This window comes from Nicotiana tabacum, chromosome 11, assembly GCF_000715075.1.
Source record: "Nicotiana tabacum cultivar K326 chromosome 11, ASM71507v2, whole genome shotgun sequence".
Taxonomy (NCBI): domain Eukaryota; kingdom Viridiplantae; phylum Streptophyta; class Magnoliopsida; order Solanales; family Solanaceae; genus Nicotiana; species Nicotiana tabacum.
Window position 1 is genome coordinate 37,215,756 of NC_134090.1, and position 20,980 is coordinate 37,236,735.

Consider the following 20,980-nt stretch of genomic DNA (forward strand, 5'->3'; position numbering starts at 1 on the left):
CATTTCTGTAATAATTCTATCTCCCTCCTTTTGTATTCTATGCTGGTATAACAACATATTATGAAATTCCTGTAATCTATCCCTGTAGCTTTCCTGATAACATGGTTCCTCAGCCCATTCATCAAATTCACAAGTAGGTTCGTCGGGTTGCTTGTACAACTTGTTCATACAGCACCAATAGTGGCGTCCAACCTTAGCACCTTCCCACCCACAATCCATCATGCATGGTTTTCCACATAAGCAAATTGGTGGACGACCAGGTTGAGCCATTTGTGAACTATTTGCTTATAATAAAAACCTTACTTACTTTTAATGAAATATTTCTTGGGGGAAATTTTTAGCACACAAAATAACTACAATGACCCCATTATTTATAGGCTAAACAAGACACATATAGCGCCATATCTAATGGCGCTATATTAGATAGCGCCATATCTAATGGCGCCATATCATGATGTTGACGAGACGACTTTATGTCAGCCGGTCACACATATCTAATGGCGCCATATCATGATGTTTTCAGCTTTTTCAGTTCGACAAGACAAGACACACATAGCGCCATATGTATATTTTGTGTATTAAATATCGTGATAGCGACAAGACAACACACATAATAAATATACCGATAATTATATTAAATTATTATTTAAATAGGTAAAAAGGGAAAGTACAAATCATAATTAACAAACAAGAAAATATTATTTCATAAATACTAATTATTACAACATGAACTCATGGGTAGTTAGGTACAATAGAAGAACACCCGCCCTGAGCTTGATTATTGTTGCCACCCAAAGGACATTTTCTACGGTCGTGGCCTGTTTGCGAGCATATACCACATTTGCGTGCATATACGATATCACTAACATCCATTTGGTTCCGTATACGCGTTCTCTTCTGCACCTGTCTTTTACGCAAATAGGACTTGTTACACACCATTTTAAATGGTTCTGGGGGCCAGTAATGCTCAGAACCCACTGGTTGCAACTGACCACTATATGTGTTTAGGTATTTGGAAACACTATATTGTTGATCAATATAGTTGGTCTCCGCATAACCAACACGTTGAAAACACTTGATGGCATGTGAACAAGGCATGTGGTAGATTGACCATTTCCCACATGAGCATAACCTTGTGGATTCATTTACAATATGTACATTATTACCCCGATTATTATGGATAGCGGTGCGAACTTCAAAAATACCTCGTTCGTTATCATATTGCAAAAAGGAATGCCAATGTGCTCGCCGTCTGTATTTCTCTAATCTCTTCATAGGAACTGGCATAAATTCAACACCCCTTTCCATCAATTCCGTTGCAGCTGCAGACCGTTGTACAAACCTCTCCGCCATCTGCTTGAACAACATACGCACCATGGCTGTGACGGGCAATCCTCTTGCCGACTTTAATAACCCGTTGAAGGATTCTGACACGTTTGTAGTAAGAATTCCCCAGCGTCTGCCACCATCTACATGCAACGTCCACTTTTCAGGATCATGTCGCATTAACCAACGATATGCTGCATCGTCTTCTTGCCTGATAGAATCCATATGCCTCCGGAATTTATGTTGTTGGTGGTCTGTTGCTGCCATCCACATCAAATCATGTAGATCTTTTTTGGGATGTGCCTTCTTGAAATTGGCCTTAAAGTGCCTCACACAGTAACGGTGGTATGCATAAGGTTCTTGCTAGGCAGAGAAGGTTCTCCACAGAACTTAATATACCCCCGGCCGATCAGATATTAGACAAATACCTGAACGATGTTTGACAACGTGCTCTTTCAAGTGGTTCAAAAAAATTGTCCACGTCTCTGTGCTTTCATTTGCACAAATAGCAAAGGCTAGAGGAAATATTTGTCCATTAGCATCCACTGCCACGGCTATCAATAGCTTGATATCGTACTTTCCATAGACATGAGTTCCGTCTATGGATATTACGGGCCGGCAATACGGAAAACCATCAATTGCTGGCTTAAACGCCCAGAACACGTAATTGAATATATATTCTGGTTTACCCGGACTCCGCTCAAGCTTCCATTCAATAACTGTTCCGGGGTTAAAGTGCTGCAGTGCAGCCATGTAGCTAGGCAGATCTGCAAATGACTTATCTCAGTTACCATAGACTATTTCAAACGCTCTTTTGCGCCCAAGATATGCCTTTCTTTTAGTAATTGTGTGGCCATATTCCTGGTAGACTGCTGTAATGCACTCTTTGATTTTATACCTTATGGACGCTTCGATGTGCGGAATAAGTACAAGAGATATCAAGTCAATATCCAAGTTGAAGTGATTCCCGTTGAAAGTGTCCATTTCACATGTGTGGGTGGGAATGTATTTACCCACTTTCCACATACCTGTTTTCTTCTTCGACGCACGCAACATCCAATTACATGGCCAAAACCACCTACGGCAAATAGCCTTGTATACCGTCGGACTTGACTCCGATACCTGCATCTCACGACACTCTTTAACATTGTGCATTTTACAAGCCCTGCTTACGCGTGCTTTATCAGGAAAAACATCCCCTTTGCAAGCACCGTTGGTCTAGACTCATCCCACATTGCTGTCCGGATTTCATCAAAATCCCTTGTGAGAGCTTCCACATCCGGCACGACTGGCAAGTTATCAATATAAGGAATCTCCCTTAAATGAAACGGCACTTCAGACTCGTTCACTTTTCGTCTATGGGGGGCTCTCTTCAAATCGGGTCCTTCCTCCTCGTCCTCTTCATCACCATCCTCACGAGCAAATGGTGTCTCGTCTCCCGATTCATCGGCATTGTTATCGTAATCGTTGTTCTCTTCCTCACTCTGTTCATCTGCCAGATCCTGATGTAATACGTCATTTTCGGGCAATTGAGTGAGTACGGGTAGTTCAACTTGCTCGTTTTCACTGCACATTTCAACAAAAATATAAGCTACTAAATTAATAAATGCTTTATATATGGCTGTAGCTTTTCACTTACAAGTTATAATGTGATGACATACCATGATGGACGTTTTCAGTTAGGTGATGACTATCGGATGGGCCACTTGTAAAATTCATATCCGGCCGGTACCCCCTATTAAATAAATGAGCGTTAAAATTAATTCAATACGCAAAAATATACATAATTAACACAAATGAAAATTGAAGTTTACCACTCTTCTTGTGAATTATGAAAAGCAGGGTATAAATTATTTTCTCGCTGCTCATTCGCCGACGGTGATAAATTTAAATCAAGAAAAAATCTTTCATCTGGAACATGTCCGGCAAAAAATGATCCAGAATAACCACCCGATGACTGGGGGTTATCTCTACTACGCACAACCTCATTTTTTGGAACGTCTTCGACCTTCACGTACATTTCCAACATTGTGATTACAAGAAATTCCCGGCATTCGTCCGGAGTCCTCAAGAAATCACTCAAAGTGTCATCATCGTCGATGTTAAACTCTGAGTAAAAAGCAACCCCTTGCGGGCGTAACGGAATACGGATATCTTCCGGTTACTTTGAGTATCACTGAACGTTTTCTCACACTCATTTTTTTGCATAACAACGATATCAATGTTTCGTACTCCATTGAAAGTGGCAATTTAACATTACACTTAGCAGGTAAACTGTAGCCCACAGAGTTATTCTCCATCACAACCTCACCCCCCCAATATAATGATACTCTTATTCTACGTTCTTCAGACATAATGAAAAAATGCTGGAGAATTTAACAACAATAGAAACCAACAAGAGTTAAAAAAATTTTTTTGAATGAAGTTGTGGCGATTCTACGATGTTTATATAGAAAATGGCTAGCCGGTTTTTTTTTTTTTTTTGTATATAGCGCCACAAAAAGTGGCTTTATACGCATTTAAATTATTGAACCCAGAAATTATTGGTGGGGTCAGGTAATAAGGCGTATAGCGCCACTATTAATGGCGCTATGTAAGATGTGTCAGTATAACGCCACAAATAGTGGCGCTATACAGTAACGGTGCAGTTAACGTTACTGTATAGCGCCACTATTTGTGACGTTATATATAGTTTGGTAACTTTTTTTTTCTTACACTTATTTGAGTATTTTGAGTAAAAATAAACCGCATTTTGGTTCCGCAGTAAAACTTAGTTTGATATGACTAAGATATAACGTGTGACTTGCTACTAGTCTACACCGACCATATGAAAGCTAATTTGGCATTTTCAATTCCAGTCCAAATAACTCAACCTTGGGTTTGCTACTATCGTTTCGGTTATTTCCCAATTCCCACCAAACAGGCGTAACCATAAATAGTTAATTCATTAAATATATATAAATATTTAATTATGAACTCAATAATTAAAACAAGTTACAGGTTCGATGACATGTTTAAAATTCATAAACTTCATATCCTAACTCCTTCCATCCACCACCATACTGTTTGATGGTTTATTTTGTAACATCCTAGCTCACTAGTGATATTTTCTGCTTTGAGCCTAGACCCACACAGGTTTAATATGCGTCACTAGGATCTAAGGCATGCTCCTTTATATACTCAGCATATCTCCTGTGTTTTGCCGATGTGAGACTCGCCTAGGCTATTACATACACCCCCATTAAGGACTCAGCATCCTTGTTGAGATTTGCCTCACCTTACTGGGATTTTGCTTAAACTCAGTTGAACGTTGAGGTTTGTCCTATCATTGCCCAAGGTTGGACCGAAGTAGCTCTAGTACTATTTGTAACAACTCAACCCATTAATGATATTGTTCACTTTGAGCCTAGGTATACATTGGTTTGGTTTGGATTTAGCACTTATAAACCATGGTGCATAGGTCGGGTTGGTTCGGATTTTACAATTACCAAATCAAACCAATTGTGTCGGGTTATTAAATCTAAAGACCAAACCAAACCAATAAAACTCGGGTTTTTCAATCTCGGTTTTTCTCGGGTTATTCGGATTTTTTTCCGGTAAAATCTTCGTAGAACAAAACATATAATTTGTGCTCAAAATATTTCTTTAATCCTAGTAAGATACAACTATATAAAGTATTTTCCAAGAAAATAATACAAAATAAAAGATGTGTCATGGTATTATCCTAAAATATTCAACAATAAAGACAATAAAATTATGTAATATAAATATTGCTAATTAAAAAGCCACAATAAAAATAAACATAATCTAATGTATTCATGCTAAAATAAGTAGACTAATAAGGGGGTATTAATTACATGACTAAACACTAAAGAAAAAATAAAAATAGGCTATGCATTTTTATTTAAATTATTGCAAAACAAAAAATAGATATTCAATACATTCTCATTTGTAGTATTGAACTTAATGTCTTTTGTTAGCATTAATATTGATTTGATTTTGGTTTCGGCTTTTGTTAGCATTATTTAATGTACTAATATTAATGGCTATAAAACTTATTGGAACATTCAAAAGTTCTAAGTCCAACCTTGAAATAATACCTTAAAAGATAAAATTATAAATTTTTTTAAGAAATATTTATAAATTACATCACAATAAGTATATTTATATAGTATTAAATATATCTAAAATTTCTATATATGTAATGTCGGGTTGATTTGGTTTCGGTTTGACTTTCTTTAGTTAAAACCAAACCAAACTAATTATGGTCGAATTTTTTTTCCAACACCAAACCAAATCAAACCAAACCATAGTCGAATATTTTTTCTCGGTTTGACTCGAATTATCGGGTTGGTGCGGTTTATCGGTCTCCTCTGCACACCCTAGTTTAAGGTATACTTCTTTATATACACAACATCTCTCATGTTTTATTGATAGATCTGCCTGGAATATTACACCTTTACACTACAATTTGATGCAGAGGGAATTATGATAATATTCTTTTTTGTTTGATTAAAAGTTCCTTATTGTAATTGACTAAAAGGAATGTTATCAATCCAAAAGAAAACAAAGTGTAAGGTCAGCTAATTCAGCCACCATCCAATTTGCCAAAAAGAAAACAGCTGTAACGGTCCAATTTCCAGCCACTTTTGGTATGTGAGAATGTGACAAATTGACCGATCTTTTTCCTTGTGCTAAGCTGAATGATTTTCCGCCAATTATTGCAAAGTACGTTATAAAACAAAAGGCTTTTGCTTCTCTTTGTCAAAGATTTTAAAAAGACAAAAAAACAGAAGAATGCTGTTGACAAAATTCCCCAATTTATTAGTCTTGCAGACCGTTAAGTAATATCTTAAACAATCCTAAGTTCCAAACCCCACCTCTTCGATTTAATAAGAGTATCTTTTAAAACTTATATACGTTTCTATATATATATATATATATATATATATATATATATATATATATATATATATATATATATATGTCACAAAAAGTTGTCTTTTTTGGGACTTAGAATTTAATATAATCTTCTAAATAAATTATTTTGCCACTTCAATTTAGATGCTTTATGATGCATATTACCATATTAGACATTTGAAATTAGATATAGTGTTGATATTTGGTCACAAATACTTAAAATATAGATATTACTAAAAAAATTGTTGGTCACAATATATTTTAGGAGTTCTTTATATGATAAAATCCTTTTTACCTGGTGTGGCAGTAAACTTTCTCCTTTCTTGATTAGTTTTAAATACTTGCGTTCTTTGTGATTTTTCTCATAGAACAAAACAAGGGAAAGGAACTGTATTTTATTTCGCTATCTTCCTTCATCTTTCTAACTTTTTTCTATTTCCATTCCCTTATGTAGTTTTCATAGAAGCAAAAATCTGAGACTTTGATGCCATAGACTTGGCGAAGTCTAGTGCAACTATATTAACTTGACCAAATTCTGAGTGTGAGATTTCCCTTGAAGCCGAACTCAAAATAGACCATTTTTAGGAGTATTTAAATTGGCATACAATATTAATATGGGCTCTACAAAAGTACCTGACTTATACGTCTGGCAGAAAAAGTAAAAATATCATCAGTACTGAATTAGCCAAAATTTTCAACTAAAAAACTTCGGACAATTCATGATATTTTTGTCCTAAAAAATTAAACTAAAAAACTAAAATTCAGGATACACAAGCTAGGTCCTAAATAGCGGCCCTTCAAAGAGGCTACCTAATGTCATTTCTACAAAGCAATACGTCGGAGTCGGAGGTATAAAAAGTATAATTAGAAAAAACAAAGAGTGAGGTAAATCACTTTAGTATCCAAAAACGAGAAAAGAAACGTGAGAAAATTCTTTATATGTTCTATACACCTAAGGGTGTGACCTAATGCTTCAACAACTGTAATTTATTTTCAAGTGGCAATAAAATCGTGATTCGATTTGATTTTTTTTTTTTTAATAAAAAGAGTGTGACCTAATGATCAATAAAGTAGGTAGAGAATTATAAAATCTCAGGTTCAAATCCCAACGGAGAATAAGAACACTAGGTGATTCACTCTATCTGTCCATATCTTGATGGATAAAGTTACCAAATACCTATGCCGGTGGGATGTAACAGGTACCCTGTGAAATAGTTGAGGGCACGTGAGAAAATTCTGGAACAAACAAGAAACTGGTACCTCAATAATTTATTAGTAGCTAATAAGACTCAGTTTAGGAAGGCTAAAACGAATGCTACTAGACCATTCTTTCCTTTATTCATTTCATTTTTAATTTACCTTTGTTCTACAAAAAGGCCCAGAGAAGGAACCCGAAGGCCCAAAAGCATGGTGTGGAACTATGGATGAAGCTATACTTTTCCAGCTTATTACGGTATTACCATCACTATAAGACCACAATTTCTTGGACAATTCAACAGCTAGGCTTTCTAATAGTGTCATAACTTGTTTAATCATAGAGGCATACGGCAAAAATGAGGTAATGAATAGACTCAAAAATAGCAGAACTAATAGGCAATAGCATGAAAAATTCAGGAAGTCTAAATCTTTGTTTTCCTTTATATTTGTCATTGGTTAGAGAGCTACTTTCTATGTTTACACAATCATAGAAAAGCTACATCATCCTATACAAACCACCACCCTCCCCGATCACACATCGGGGAAGAGAAGGGGTGAAATGAGAGGTTTAAAAAAATTGTGCAATAAGTTCTACATCACAAAAAACAAACCATATCACGAAGGATCACATTAGAACCACATAAATAGTAATCACAAACTTGAAATGGAAAGAATCAAGCTCACCAACTTGTAAGTTCAAAGTCCAGATTGGCACCTTTGAGATTGCATTGAGGTGTTAGCTTTGCTATGATTCTCATGCACGACTATGTGAGTGGTATTCTCACATACACTGTTGGTTTGATTCGAGTACACAACTTTCTTCATGTACGGTTATCAGAAAAAGATCTGGTTCCATATCTCATGTTTTCCAAACTCGGACTGTGCTATCTACAGAAGAAGTTATCATGCAGCTTTCTTTCGGATGATAACTTACGCTAGTTACCTGCAATGGAGAAGCAACTATTTGATCTCTTCATGCATTAAAATTACTCCAAATTATTTAAGCTTTTCTATCATTCCTATAGCACGTTGGACCACTTGAGATGAGTGTGAACATGTAACACCTGAAAATCTTATGCACAATGTAACCATTTAATCAAGTTTCTTCAGGTCAGAAAGCTTCTACCATGGGATCGAGAAATCATCAGACTGAACTTTGAATATACTGATCAGGAAGAAGGTTAAGAAAGCAGTAATGCATGATTATATTTCATATATTAGCCAGAAGGGACTTTCTTTCTACTTTCAGTATGTGGGCTTGTCCCATATTTGCAGGATAAAAACTTATTGACTTGTCGACCAGAAAACTTCAACCAAAAGTAAGAAGATGGTGACCAAGAATTTATGAGGATCAAAGGATAACCAAGTATAGAGTATTTTATGCCAAATACAGTACACAATACACAGCATGCTGCCATTGAAATGGATGGAGCTAACTGAGGGCCACATGTAGGGGCATACAGATTTAGGTGCCTATCTGCAAGTATATATTGGATAAAGGACATCAGAAGCACTCAAAACTTCTATCTCTAAAGCCTATATCTTTTTTTAATTTTTACCCTTCTCTATTCTTTTGTAGTGGGTGATCTACCTTACGATGCTGAACCAACTCTTTCACCTCTTTCGGTAAGAATAGCTTGAGTAAGAATATCTAACACGTCAACATATCCTTAATGAAGCAGACCAAATAGGCTCTTTTAAAAAAAATTAACAATTGCCTACTCAATTAATGTTTTAAGCTTTTGAATTCCTAAATCCATTAACAAAACAGAAAGGAACAAAAGCTACAAATGACTTCCTTTTCTCCTTTGCTATAAACAAAGTTTATATTTTTGGAATAGCTGGGATGTTGTTGGAAGGTGCTTTTGTGATTTGAACAATTACAGCAACAACAACCAAGCCTCAACCCCAAACTCAAGTTTGGGTCGGCTATATGAATCCTTAGTTCCTTACTGATCAAACTTTCCATTTAAGCTCATATCAGCCAATATTATATTGTGATATGAATTATCAAAAGAAAAATTATTCTTCTAAAGGGCTCTAACAATTTACTAGAAGTGAATGATTAAGATGAAGGCATACAAGGCTATCTGGTGTACTACAAAAAAAAAAAAAAAAAAAAAATGTAATCCCACAGGCGGGGTCTGGGAAGGGTAGTGTGTACCTTCCCCCTACCTTGAGGAAAGTAGAAAGGCTATTTCCGGTAGACCCTATCTGGTGTAACAGAAGTAAATAGCGCAAAGAATAGAATAAGCCCCAATGAGGAGATTAAATTGATTTTTCCTAACTAGCCACGTTTGGGATTAAATTGCTATTTCCTAATTAATCAGGTGCGGGATCCTACAGGAAATAGAATATGTTGTGTAGCTAGATGCATCAACAATAATACTTTACCACTAAATCATGAGCTCGGAAGCTGGACACAACTGACGCGTCGACCAGATCCCAGAAGTAAATATAGCCATCTTCCGAGCCGCCAGCCACATTTGCATCACTGTTTGTAAGGCAGCAATCTGTTTTAAAAGACTGCAAGGAGAAAACAGTACAACAGAATAAGCTAGGGGCTATTACACCACTTTACATGGAAAGTAGACAAAATCAAGAAAAGCAAAAGGAGAACCGCCAAAGTGCCAAAGCCGGGAATGGACCTTTAAGAAAACAGTTCCTATTTATTTATTTATTTATTTTACTTTTTGTAACAGATAGAAGAAATGATTGCTATAAGAACAATAGACCACCACTCAGAACCAGGTTTCCATCCTAACCTTGCAAATATGGCCCTTATATTCTTGCAATAGTTCGCCACTAGACCTGTCAAAAGCAATTAAAAACAAGATGGTATGAATAACAAGGGTTACCAAAAGGCAAAGGAACAAGATGACAGACTTGCAAAAGAAATTACCTATCCAGAAGTCGAACGGTTGAATCTAAGCAACTTGCTAATATACAGTTGCCATCATTTGAAAGAGAGATACAGTTGACAGGCTGCCCAAAATTATCAGATATCTCTCTACAGTAAAAATATACATTACATTAACTAACAATCCTTTTCGAATATAACATCCCAGAGCAGAAATGTGAAAGGAAATTTGCAATTTCAACATACAGGCAGTACATACCTACCAACTCTGATGTCAAATGTTCGAACAGTTCCGTCAACGCTTCCAGCAATTATCTCAGTTTTTGTGAGACAAATAGACATGACACTATCCAGAAAGGTATCAATGATCTGCAAATTTAACAAAACAGAAGCTCAAATATGTGTTTCGTTAAAAGACCAAAGAAAAAGAGCTCAATTCTTAGCCAGCAAATAGAAGGTGGCCACCAAGAGCCTTGTAATAAAGGAGGAAAATTTGTTCGACACCCAAAAAGTAGGCTAATTTAATAGTCCTTTGTTCAATTTCTCATGGCGACAAATTTTCGTCACTATGTTCCTTTGTACATTTCGTGGAATCTGGCATATCTTGACCAAATCCATCCATCCATCCAGAGGCGGATCCAGGATTTCAAGAGGATGAGTGCACTATTGTGAAAAGGTGGATATAGAATTTACATTGGACCAGTTTAACTTTAGGTTCTTAGCATGAACCCATTACACTTTTGAAAATATAGTATCAAAATTATATTCCTTTTAAATTGATAAGGATTTTCACATATATATCTATAATCCGTGTTGAAAACAAGACCGTCTGGAGCGAGATTTGAACCGTCAATTTCACTTGTAGAGGTTCACCCAATAATTATTGTACCATAGGAGTCTTTGAGCTTGGGTGCACACACATATATCTAAGTAAGTTTAAATAGATATAACATTGTTATACATGGTTTTAGAAGAGGAGCATGAGTTCACGTGAACCCACATCTCACTCACTCTCAGTTTTCCTTGTTCACGTGAACCCACATCTCAGTTTTCCTTGTTCCCATTTGATTACATGTGGAGCGTTGAAACTGAAAATAGTCCATGGACTGGATCTTATACTACATTCTGCATTGAGTGTGGAGTGTTGAAACTGAAAATAGTCCATGGACTGTATCTTATACTACATTATGCATTGAGTTTTTTTTCCGAACCGTCCTACCAGTTAAAGATCAAGTAGTTTTTGTTTCTTCCTGTAATGTTTTACTTCTAAATTAAGTTAAAAAGTAGATTAGTTGAGGAACAGAGTATTAACATAATCCAATTTGAAGATGTGTTCTTTTTTTTTTTTCCCGACTTCCTGTGCTGGTCCCTGCAGTGTTACAGGGCACTGAAGTAGAAGAGATAATAATCTTCCAAGGGCAGCAATGGATGGGTGTTTTTGAGGTTCAATTATGGAACAAGTCCTTCCTTCCATCTGAAACACTTGAAGAGATCAAAGCGCCGTTTACAACTCAACAACCATCCTCAAATCACATCGGCCTACACATGATATTTAACAAGAAAAGATTTTACACTTCATTGTCCACTCAATTTATTTCCTCAGATCTAAACTTATTTGGTTTAGCTGAAGTTTGATCCTAACTTTCTAGTTCTACTGAGAATGTTTACCTAGATAGATCTTGCAAATCAAAGAGGAATTTATTCACCTGGATTGGTTCAGTGCTATGAGATCTGCAATCCCAAACACGCAATGATTTATCATATCCTGCTGATACTACAACAGAAGCATACTCATTAAACTTCACAGCATTCACCTGGCAGAGATGGAAGAAGACAAAACTGTTACCCAACCAGTGGATGCACTGCTGAATCATTTAGATGCAAGGTAGACAATTAGAGATTATGCTTTAAAATCAAGATACTGGCTTCTAGCAAAACCTACCAAAATAGCCTCTCTTTAAAAACCTGAAGGGCTCTTTTTCTTACAAGTACTCTGAGCTAAATTAAGGTGCTGATACACAATCACATTAGTTTGATTTAGAATTGTGCATTATAAGATCATACATTAAGATAGTGAAACAAACACTTATCAGAACTGCCGCTGAAAGGTTCAAAAAAGGTTACAGAAAAATGACCTCCAAGGCCCCAATCACGAAGGAAATGCCAATAGGAAAAGGTATGAGTATAATTGAAACAAATACGGGCCAGATTTGCTGTTGTTGCTAGAACTTGAAAAGCACAAAAGAACCCATTCACCAGGATTCACCCTAGAACTTGAAAAGCACAAAGAACCCATTCACAAGGATTAACCCAAAGTTGAGGCTTTGAAGCATCCATAAAAGTAAAATAGAGCTTTACAAAAACATAAATATGAATTACAAGCTCTTGAAAAAGTAATGGTTATAAAGTAAAAGAATTCCAAATAGAGGATACTAGTAACAACTTGATTCTTCAAGGCAAACAAGATATACAATTTCTGTTTTTTTAATAAAGTTAGCAAACACGAATCAAACAAAAGAGGTAATCATCAAATTCTTTTATTGTGAGATACAGGATGATAGAATAGCTATAGCTTCAATACCTTCAAATTAATAGCCAAATATATACCTGAATACCTAAAAGAATTTCTAGTCAGCCATTTTAACAAAATGCTGGTTTTCTTTCTATTCATGTACATATTCTACATTGATATGTAGGAAGCTTAAGACTGTCAAAAAGTGCAGCATAAATTTGTAGATGTATTGTCTTCTTGACTATTTTTTGTTGTCTACGTACTAGGCCAGATTCGAATTTCAGATTCTTATTTAAAGTTCATGCTAACCAAAGCAAGAAGCAGTGCTGAATAAGACCAAGCATGATTAAGACTTCAATACTAAAAGTAATCAAGAAAGGACCACATTAAATGTGATCCAGTTGTGGAAGTCTCCACAGCGAAATGAAATTGAAATTTGATCACAAACATAATAACAAACATATCAAAGCACACACAAAAGAGTGGAATCTTAAAACAGTAAGATAAATATACTCCTGGGCCATGAACCTTTGACATTTTACCACCTGTTTACATTGAATAACTTAGAACACACAGATTATCAAGAACTTTAACCCTATTTGACATCGGCTTCATTTATGATGGTGTAAATGTTTTCAGATGTGTTTTACCCCTTCCAAGAACCTTCTACAACTTAGTTGCCTTATTTGGACAATCTCTTTGAACGAAGAAACTATTTTTTTATGAAGTAATGAAGACACTATTATTATTATAATTATCATTTCGATAAGTTGAGTGAAGAAACTATTACACCACGACAAGGATAGTGATTCACATTTCCAGTGGTAGTTATTGCGTGCTTGCTCTTAATAGAATTCATACTAAGACTCGTCTTCAGTAATCACCATTACCACCACTAAGCATTGCCATGGACCATCAGAATTATCAGCTACAAATTAACACAATCTTCGACAGCTAATCCTATCATCAGCAATTCACTGTCACCACTCCATCACCGCCTAGTATAACTTTAATGCCAACCTATATTTCCTGAAACCGCCACAATACAATCCCACCCTGCACCCCCTTCTTTTTTAACAGATTCCTTCTTAAGGGATTTACCTGTAAATTGTTTCAATGGTTATACCTGATACTTTCTCAGAAAATGTTTGTGAAAAAGATCGGCCTCCATATAGTATACTGATTTGAACAGACCTTCGAGTATTATACTCATTAAAATTTCCAACAAACCTTTCTTTGCATTCTAAATTAGGAATAAGAATCAACCTCACTGTCATGGCCACGAAATTTGCGAATTACACGACCTGTTGATACATCCCAATAAAATACTTGTCGATCGCCACCACATGAACAAAGTTTTGAATTATCCCTACAATATTAAAACAGTAGAAACATGCGAACCATCAAAAATTTGCATCACCAAAACGTCTTTGGAATCAGGCCAAACGAATGATAAAAATAAACCATAAAAGCTAAAATCTAGGGACTTGAATACTTGATTATACAACAGGAGATAATATCCAACATAAACATATAAATGCATGCATGATCTATTGTTATTTTTCTACAAGTGTGCATGATATACAACTATTTACTACTCTTAACTCAAAATGTTGTTCTTTGCATTGACTTCTCCCTTTTTAATCAGTAGATTGTCTTTTCTCTTTTATTCATTATCAAATCACCAGTTGACAAAGACAGAAACGTATAGCACTTAGAAATTTAAGCTTTATACCAGGTTCTAGTTGAAAAGTTGAAAGTCCTGGGTAACAAAAGGTTCAAGTGCTTCTTTTGGAGTAGGAATCTGGAAGCACATGCACTCATTCGGAGCAACTTTAATGAAGTTCTGGTTTCTCACCTGGAAATGTTAGGAAAATTAGATTTTGGGAAGATGCTTGGTTGGGGCACTCCCCTTTAAAAGACTTATTTCATGAGACTTACATCATATCCTCTCTACATAGTGCTGTGATAGCTGAGTTATCTACTGCTCAAGGGCGGGGTCTCTTCTCAGAAGAAACTTGAATGATTAGGAAGTACAAAGTACATGTCAACTTCTACATTTGCTTGGTAACACTAACACCTCTCTGAACCAATTAAGGATTGATTCCATTACCTGGAGGGTTAAAAAAATGGTATTTATTCGATTAAATCATGCTAAAAGTGGCTATCCTCTTTTGACAATAGAGATTTTGGCCATGGAAGAAGATTTGGCACAACACAATGCCCCTGAAGGTATCTTGTTTAACTTGGTTAGTGGTTAGAGAAGCCTGCCTCACTCAAATAAACCTTATGTGGTCTCCAACTTTGTAGCAGATGCCCTCGTTCGCGAAGAACATCCTGAAGATGTCGGTAATCTGTTCTTGCATTGTAAGGTCACTCAGATGCTGTGGATCATGTTCTTTGGTATTTTGGGAGTAGCTTGGCCTATGCAAAACTCCACTGTGGAGTTTTTGAAGAGTTAGAACAGATAGAGGCTAAGCATTCAATCAAAAAAAAAACCTAGAACATGATTCCCATTGCAATTTAGTGGACGATTTGGACGGCAAAAACTACAGAACTTTTTTTTTTCTGTGAAAGAAGAAACTACAGAGTTTTTGAAGGCAGATCAACAAATACACTTAGCCTTAAGTTGAGAAATCTTTCTTTGCTCTTTTTTTGGGTGCTATCTGATCTTCATAAAAGATAAAGATGGGGATCTTAACAATTTGTAATTATGTTTAGACGCACTACTTAGTGCTGTGCTTTGCTTTTGTTACTGATACAAAAAAGTTTATCTTTTCACCAAGTCTGGAAGCAAGATGAAACAGCAACTCATATTCTATCTTCAGGTGCTGAACCTGCCACACTCTGTCTAAGATATTTACTCACAGGTTTCACCTAAATATTAATCTAAACAGGAATAAAACTAAGTCTCAGGTTTTCCTCACCAGCTCTTGTAAAACATCCATGGATCTTCTTATGCATTAACACTGAGCTTGATTGGAGTAAATGAGGAAGGGTGGAAGGAGATCTATTTCTTTTTGGTGCGCCGACTACTTGTATAGATTATTGGGAGGCTTTTGTAAGAACCATATATTGGTGTAGGTTCTTTCTTTTTTGGTATATTGCTTCTATAGGTAAAAGAGGAGGATAAGTGAATATGTGATGGATTGGATACCTTTCTATATTCAGCTTTTTTCAACCCTCCAAAGGTGGATATGAGGGAAGAAGTATATACTTCCTCGATCCAAATACAATGTCAATTTATTTTTTCCCGGGAAGATGGAAACAGTATTTCAATGTCAACATTTCATCTTTTAGTTCGTATCAGAATTATGTCCACTTTTGCTAGAATAAAGTATTCACATAATCACATGTAATATAATCCTAAAAGGTTTTCCGAGGGAAACCCTTTAATAATCGTCCAGACATTTTATTTTTCTCTACTTTGTACTACAGAACCAAAAAAAATGTGATTATTCACATTCTCCAGCTGAACAAATTATGATTCCTTTCTCTCCATTTTTTTTAAATTGCTTTTTGTACGGTTAAACTGACCTTGATCAAGAATATATTCAACAAAATAAGCAATTCAAAAGAAAGTTTATATATTATACTAATTCCCAGCCTAGTCACAACATACAGATATTGAAAAAAAATTAAGAGAGAAGAAGAAAAGGAAAGGGAGAAGAATGCTACTGAGTGACGTGGACATCGCGGACTTCACGGCCGTGAGCTTTGTAAGTTTTGATGTGAATTCCACGGTGAGGATTCCATAGCCGGATGGTACGGTCCTTGCCGCAGCTCAAGATGTACTCACCATTGCTGTTGAACCTCGCCGCTAATACAGCTCCGGCGTGCCCTTCCAGCACGTGTACCTTTTGCTTTGGCAATTGTACAGCGGTCATCTTTGCCGTTAACGACAATGGAGTTTTTCAGTTTCGCGCAGGAGCTCTTTTGATCTATAGGAATTTGTTTGTTGTTCAATAATGGGCTATAAGCCCAATAAGACTTTGGGGCTAGCTTGATGAAAGCCCAACAATCTAATTGATGAGAGCCCACATTTTATAAAATTACCTAAATAGCCGTTAACCCAACCACTTAAACTAAAAATAATCGATGAATGTATAATTTATGTATAATATATGTAATCATATATAATTTATATATACCGGCTAAAAAAATTAGCTCTGCATTCAGTAGGCTTTTTATGTAAAAATTTCAAAATTTTATATACTCCCTCCGTTCTCTTTTAGTTGTCAAGTATTCTAAAAATTAATTTTCATTTTTACTTATCACTTTTCGCATCAAGAGAAAAATAATTTATATTTTCTATTTTGCCCTTAGCATTAATTACTCATTCCAAACTATTTTCCAAATCCATTATGACTATACACCAATTAATGTGTGTATCATGGTAAATTATGCACTTTATTTTTTATTTTTTAAAGGGTGTGCAAAGTCAATAGTGAACAAGTAAAAATGAACTGAGGGAGTATATTTTTTTTGTATACTTCCTAACATATGTAATCCCCCAACTAGAGGAAATATCACCCTTTAACACGCACTTGTTAAACAAACACAAAACACAAGCACTTGAGGCAAAATAGGATGTCTTAGGTCATTACCGAGTAATAGGACTTCTCATTCAATGTTTACTTAATTATAGCATCCCATAATCTTCTTCCATGGCTTTTGGTGCGACGCAATTACACCAAATAATACATAAGTTTCAAAATGTCATTTACTCAAAGAGTCCTCTCCTCTCCCCCGAAACCCCTATAAAATCCCCTATTTTACATCCAACATTATATTCTTCATATTTTCCTTCTGAAAAATATAATACACATCCATTAATTCATTTTTTTTCAACAATGGCTTTGAAATATTGCAGTGTCTTCTTAATCATACTTGTTCAATGACAGGTTTAAGCCCAGTTAAATCAGCTAGAGAAAGACCAATACTAGCAAGACTTGACCAAGCAGATGAAGGAAGTATACTAGAGTGTTGGAATGCACTTGGGGAGATAAAATCTTGCACAAATGAAATAGTTGCTTATTTCACAATTGGCACAATTGATATTGACTTACCTTGTTGTCAAGCCATTTCTGTCATTACACATCATTGTTGGCCTGCTATGCTTAGTACCCTTGGGTTCACTCCTGAACAAACAAATATTTTGAGAGGTTATTGTGATGCTTCTAATTCTGCAACTACTAATGTTTCTTCTAATTCTAGTTCTGCTCCTTCTCCATTGGTGCTGCCTTTGGACATAAAGAGTGATTAGGGAGTCTCAAATTAAGGACCATGTTCTTACCATGGTTTGGATGCCAATGAGTTTTTGTTGAGAAAATCTTGTATTTTTCCCTAGCTCCAATATATTATGGCTGTTAATTAATTATGTGAAATTATGGTGCTATCTCGTTTTTCACAATAAATTTGGTTTACTATCTCGGAGATAAAAATGTAGTAACTGATAAAATTTGATATGCACGTCTTGCCTCGTGTCTTTCTTATCAATCATCGAATTTGTCATTTTTCAAATACTCCAATGTTACTCAGAAATTCATTTACACCCACTGTTGGTGTAGTAAAAAAAAGTATGCTATTACCATAATCTAACCTGCAGATATAAAATATTATTTGTCTTATTTTTTTGCGGGTTGGCTTCTTTTATTATTTTATTTATTATGAATAAGAAGTTACTTATAATTACTTTTCTAACTTGAAAGACTGAGCTTTTTGCACACTCAATATTTAGAAGGTAAAACACATGTTAGTTATACTACAAGTACTAATTACACCCTCTTAGAGTAAAAAGGTATACAGACCAACCATCGGCAAGTGAAGACAATTCCAACATGCACCAATTTGCCCCAACAATTGGAAACTAAAGATTATGATACAATTGAAGACGATGATAACAACAACGGCCCAGTGTAATCTCACTAGTGCGGTCTGGGGAGGATAATGTGTACGCATACTTTATTCTTTCCGGAAGGGCAGAGAGGCTGTTTTCGGGAGACCCTCAGCTCAAGAAGGTAAAAAGAGACGATATATTAATACCATCATAAAATCATAGAAAAAATAACAGCATCATAAGAAACACGAAATAGATGGAAAGTACAACAATAACCATTTGACTCAAAAGATATCGAAACCTTTTTGAACAAATCAATCAAAAAAAGTGAAGGGGTAATCTTAGTCAGACTTAATAAATTCTAGATCAAAGAGCTAATAGTATAGATAATACATAGGGTGAAAGAAATATAGTCGATCTTTATTGAAATTCAACATTGTGACTCCCATCGATCGATGGAGGAAATATCTTTACATGTTCTTCTGTAGATTACTTCTTTGATTAAAAGAAAAGAGCTTGTAAGAGAGAAAAGGGGAGGAGACCGCCCCTTTTCAGGAGTTTTTTCCACTATATATAGTCGGGCATCCTTGCCATTTACTTGGTCCGACGTTCTCTCGCACCAGGTGTGCCTTGGTAGTTCTTTTACACATTGCTCCTTATGGCTCGACGGGTGTCGAGAACGAGATGTAGAGTGGGCTATGTTATATTTTACTACCCGGCCACTTAGACAGGACGTTGGTTAGCTTGGCTGTGACAGTCAAATTTTGACCAATACAGCTAGTCCCTCCATCTGTCGGGGTCGTTCCCTGTCGGGCCCGGCAGACGGATCATGATTGCTATGAATTCGGACGAAATCTGACTTCTCGTTCCTTAGTCACGTTACTTGGGTTTTAGGTTTGGTGGCGACGTTCTTTCGATACCCGTGAATCGTTGTGTCTGTTTCGGAGCCGAAATGTTGTTTGGCATCGAAGCGTTATTTCGTGGTTACCGCCATTATGACACACGTTCCTGGGGAATTGAAACATTTTGTGCCCTATCAGGTTCGATTAGCGACTCTTGGGTTTCGTACTCAGGGGATTTATGTCTCTTATAAATAGAAGGAACTTATCGTTCGATTGACACACATCTTTGCCTTTTACTTGAAAGAATTATGCAAATATACTTTTTTCCCGACATTCCAAGCTTTCGTTTGCCCATAGTTGACTGAAAATTTTCATCCTTTCTTTTCGTTGTCTTTTTGCCGCATCTTCTGGACAAAATGGCTGGTGATTTCTCTCGCACAGATCTCCCTGTCACAATTCCGGTACCGGAAAATGCTGCTCAGGCCACTAGAGGGGCAGATGCGGTGGAAGACGAGGAAGTCCCGTCGATAGTTGAGATTTCGCCTCGCCCTGGGAGAGAATTGACTGACTTCAATAGTCGTGTCGGGGTGGAGCCGGAGCCTGTCCCTTCTGTTATGAGAGAAGAAGGCATTGCAGAATTGAAAACCAGATGGGGGATCCCCGGCTACGTCGACATGCGGCCGGCGGTATGAAACGATATAGTTCATTTTGACCGTCCTGGGTACTGTGTCTTTTACGCCTACCCCTTCCTTGTTGGGTACACACTTCATCTCCCTCTCCTGGTGGTAGACTTCTGCCATTTTTATGAGGTATACCTCTCCCAACTGTCACCGTACCTATATAAGTTGTTCCTTATGTTGCTCAAGTTTGCAGAACTCACCGGTCGTGAGGTCACTTTGGATCATCTGCTCAGTATCTTCGCCCTTCAACTTATCTAGTGGTGAAAATGGACGGCAGGACTAACCGTCGTTTTTATGAGAATTATTTATATGTGCGAACTGAGCACATTGTGGCAGATCCGACGGGATTCCCTGAGAAATGGAACTTTGCACGTAAGTCTCATGTTTCTAGTCGGAGATATACCCGACCGTTTTACGTCACAGTACTAAACCCTGTTATGTCCTTGCAGGTGAGAAATTACTGCCTCCACCTGTCAAAAATATCCGTGAGTCAACGAACGTTATTCTCCCTCATACGGCGGGGGTCCGCACGTGGGCGGCCTTTTATGACAAGTATGGGCGCAGGCCCCTTTCTGGTAAGATGTCGTTTCCGTTCATCGTTTTTCTCTTTTCCCTCTTTGTATTTAATTCCTTATGTGTTGCTTGTTGGTGTCAGGGAGAGTGCGGAGAGTGAGGGCTCCCCCATTAGCTTTCTGGCAGCCAGCCTCATCTACTCGCCTTATCGCGGTACCCACCGCCAGGCCTTCATCGAGGGATGCTTCAGTTGAGTCTGCGACCGTGGTTACTCCCGCGAGGTCCGCTTCT

At 36.7% G+C, this 20,980-nt stretch overlaps 2 protein-coding genes across 3 annotated transcripts; one reads left to right on the plus strand and one right to left on the minus strand.

Annotated features, from left to right (window-relative positions):
- Positions 1 to 7,826: 7,826 nt before the first annotated feature.
- Positions 7,827 to 16,747, minus strand: LOC107785636 (uncharacterized). 2 transcript variants are annotated; one of them, XM_016606981.2, is made up of 9 exons: positions 14,757 to 14,895; positions 14,551 to 14,673; positions 14,082 to 14,184; positions 12,010 to 12,117; positions 10,563 to 10,672; positions 10,346 to 10,453; positions 10,209 to 10,254; positions 9,838 to 9,969; positions 7,827 to 8,386 (listed from the first exon to the last, which is right to left on the minus strand). In XM_016606981.2, the coding sequence occupies exons 2-9, from the start codon at positions 14,637 to 14,639 to the stop codon at positions 8,303 to 8,305; spliced, it is 780 nt and encodes a 259-aa protein (XP_016462467.1). In that variant the 5' UTR covers positions 14,640 to 14,673; positions 14,757 to 14,895; the 3' UTR covers positions 7,827 to 8,302. The 2 variants fall into 2 exon arrangements, with proteins under 2 accessions (XP_016462467.1, XP_016462465.1); XM_016606979.2 differs by lacking the exons at positions 14,551 to 14,673; positions 14,757 to 14,895 and adding an exon at positions 16,494 to 16,747.
- Positions 16,748 to 17,712: 965 nt separating this feature from the next.
- LOC107785632 (egg cell-secreted protein 1.4-like) lies at positions 17,713 to 18,081 on the plus strand. Its single transcript, XM_016606976.1, has one exon. The coding sequence runs from the start codon at positions 17,713 to 17,715 to the stop codon at positions 18,079 to 18,081; it is 369 nt and encodes a 122-aa protein (XP_016462462.1).
- The last annotated feature ends 2,899 nt before the right edge of the window (positions 18,082 to 20,980 follow it).

Bases quoted from the DNA above. Each gene is read 5' to 3' on its own strand.
- LOC107785636 (XM_016606979.2), bottom strand. From the start codon at position 16,702: ATGACCGCTGTACAATTGCCAAAGCAAAAGGTACACGTGCTGGAAGGG. The intron at 14,185-16,493 runs GTAGCATTCTTC...TTAATATTGTAG, and splicing joins CGCGATGTCCACGTCACTCA to GGATAATTCAAAACTTTGTT. The intron at 8,387-9,837 runs GTAAAGTATTAT...TCTCCATTGCAG, and splicing joins TCCGAGCTCATGATTTAGTG to GTAACTAGCGTAAGTTATCA.
- LOC107785632 (XM_016606976.1), top strand. From the start codon at position 17,713: ATGACAGGTTTAAGCCCAGTTAAATCAGCTAGAGAAAGACCAATACTA.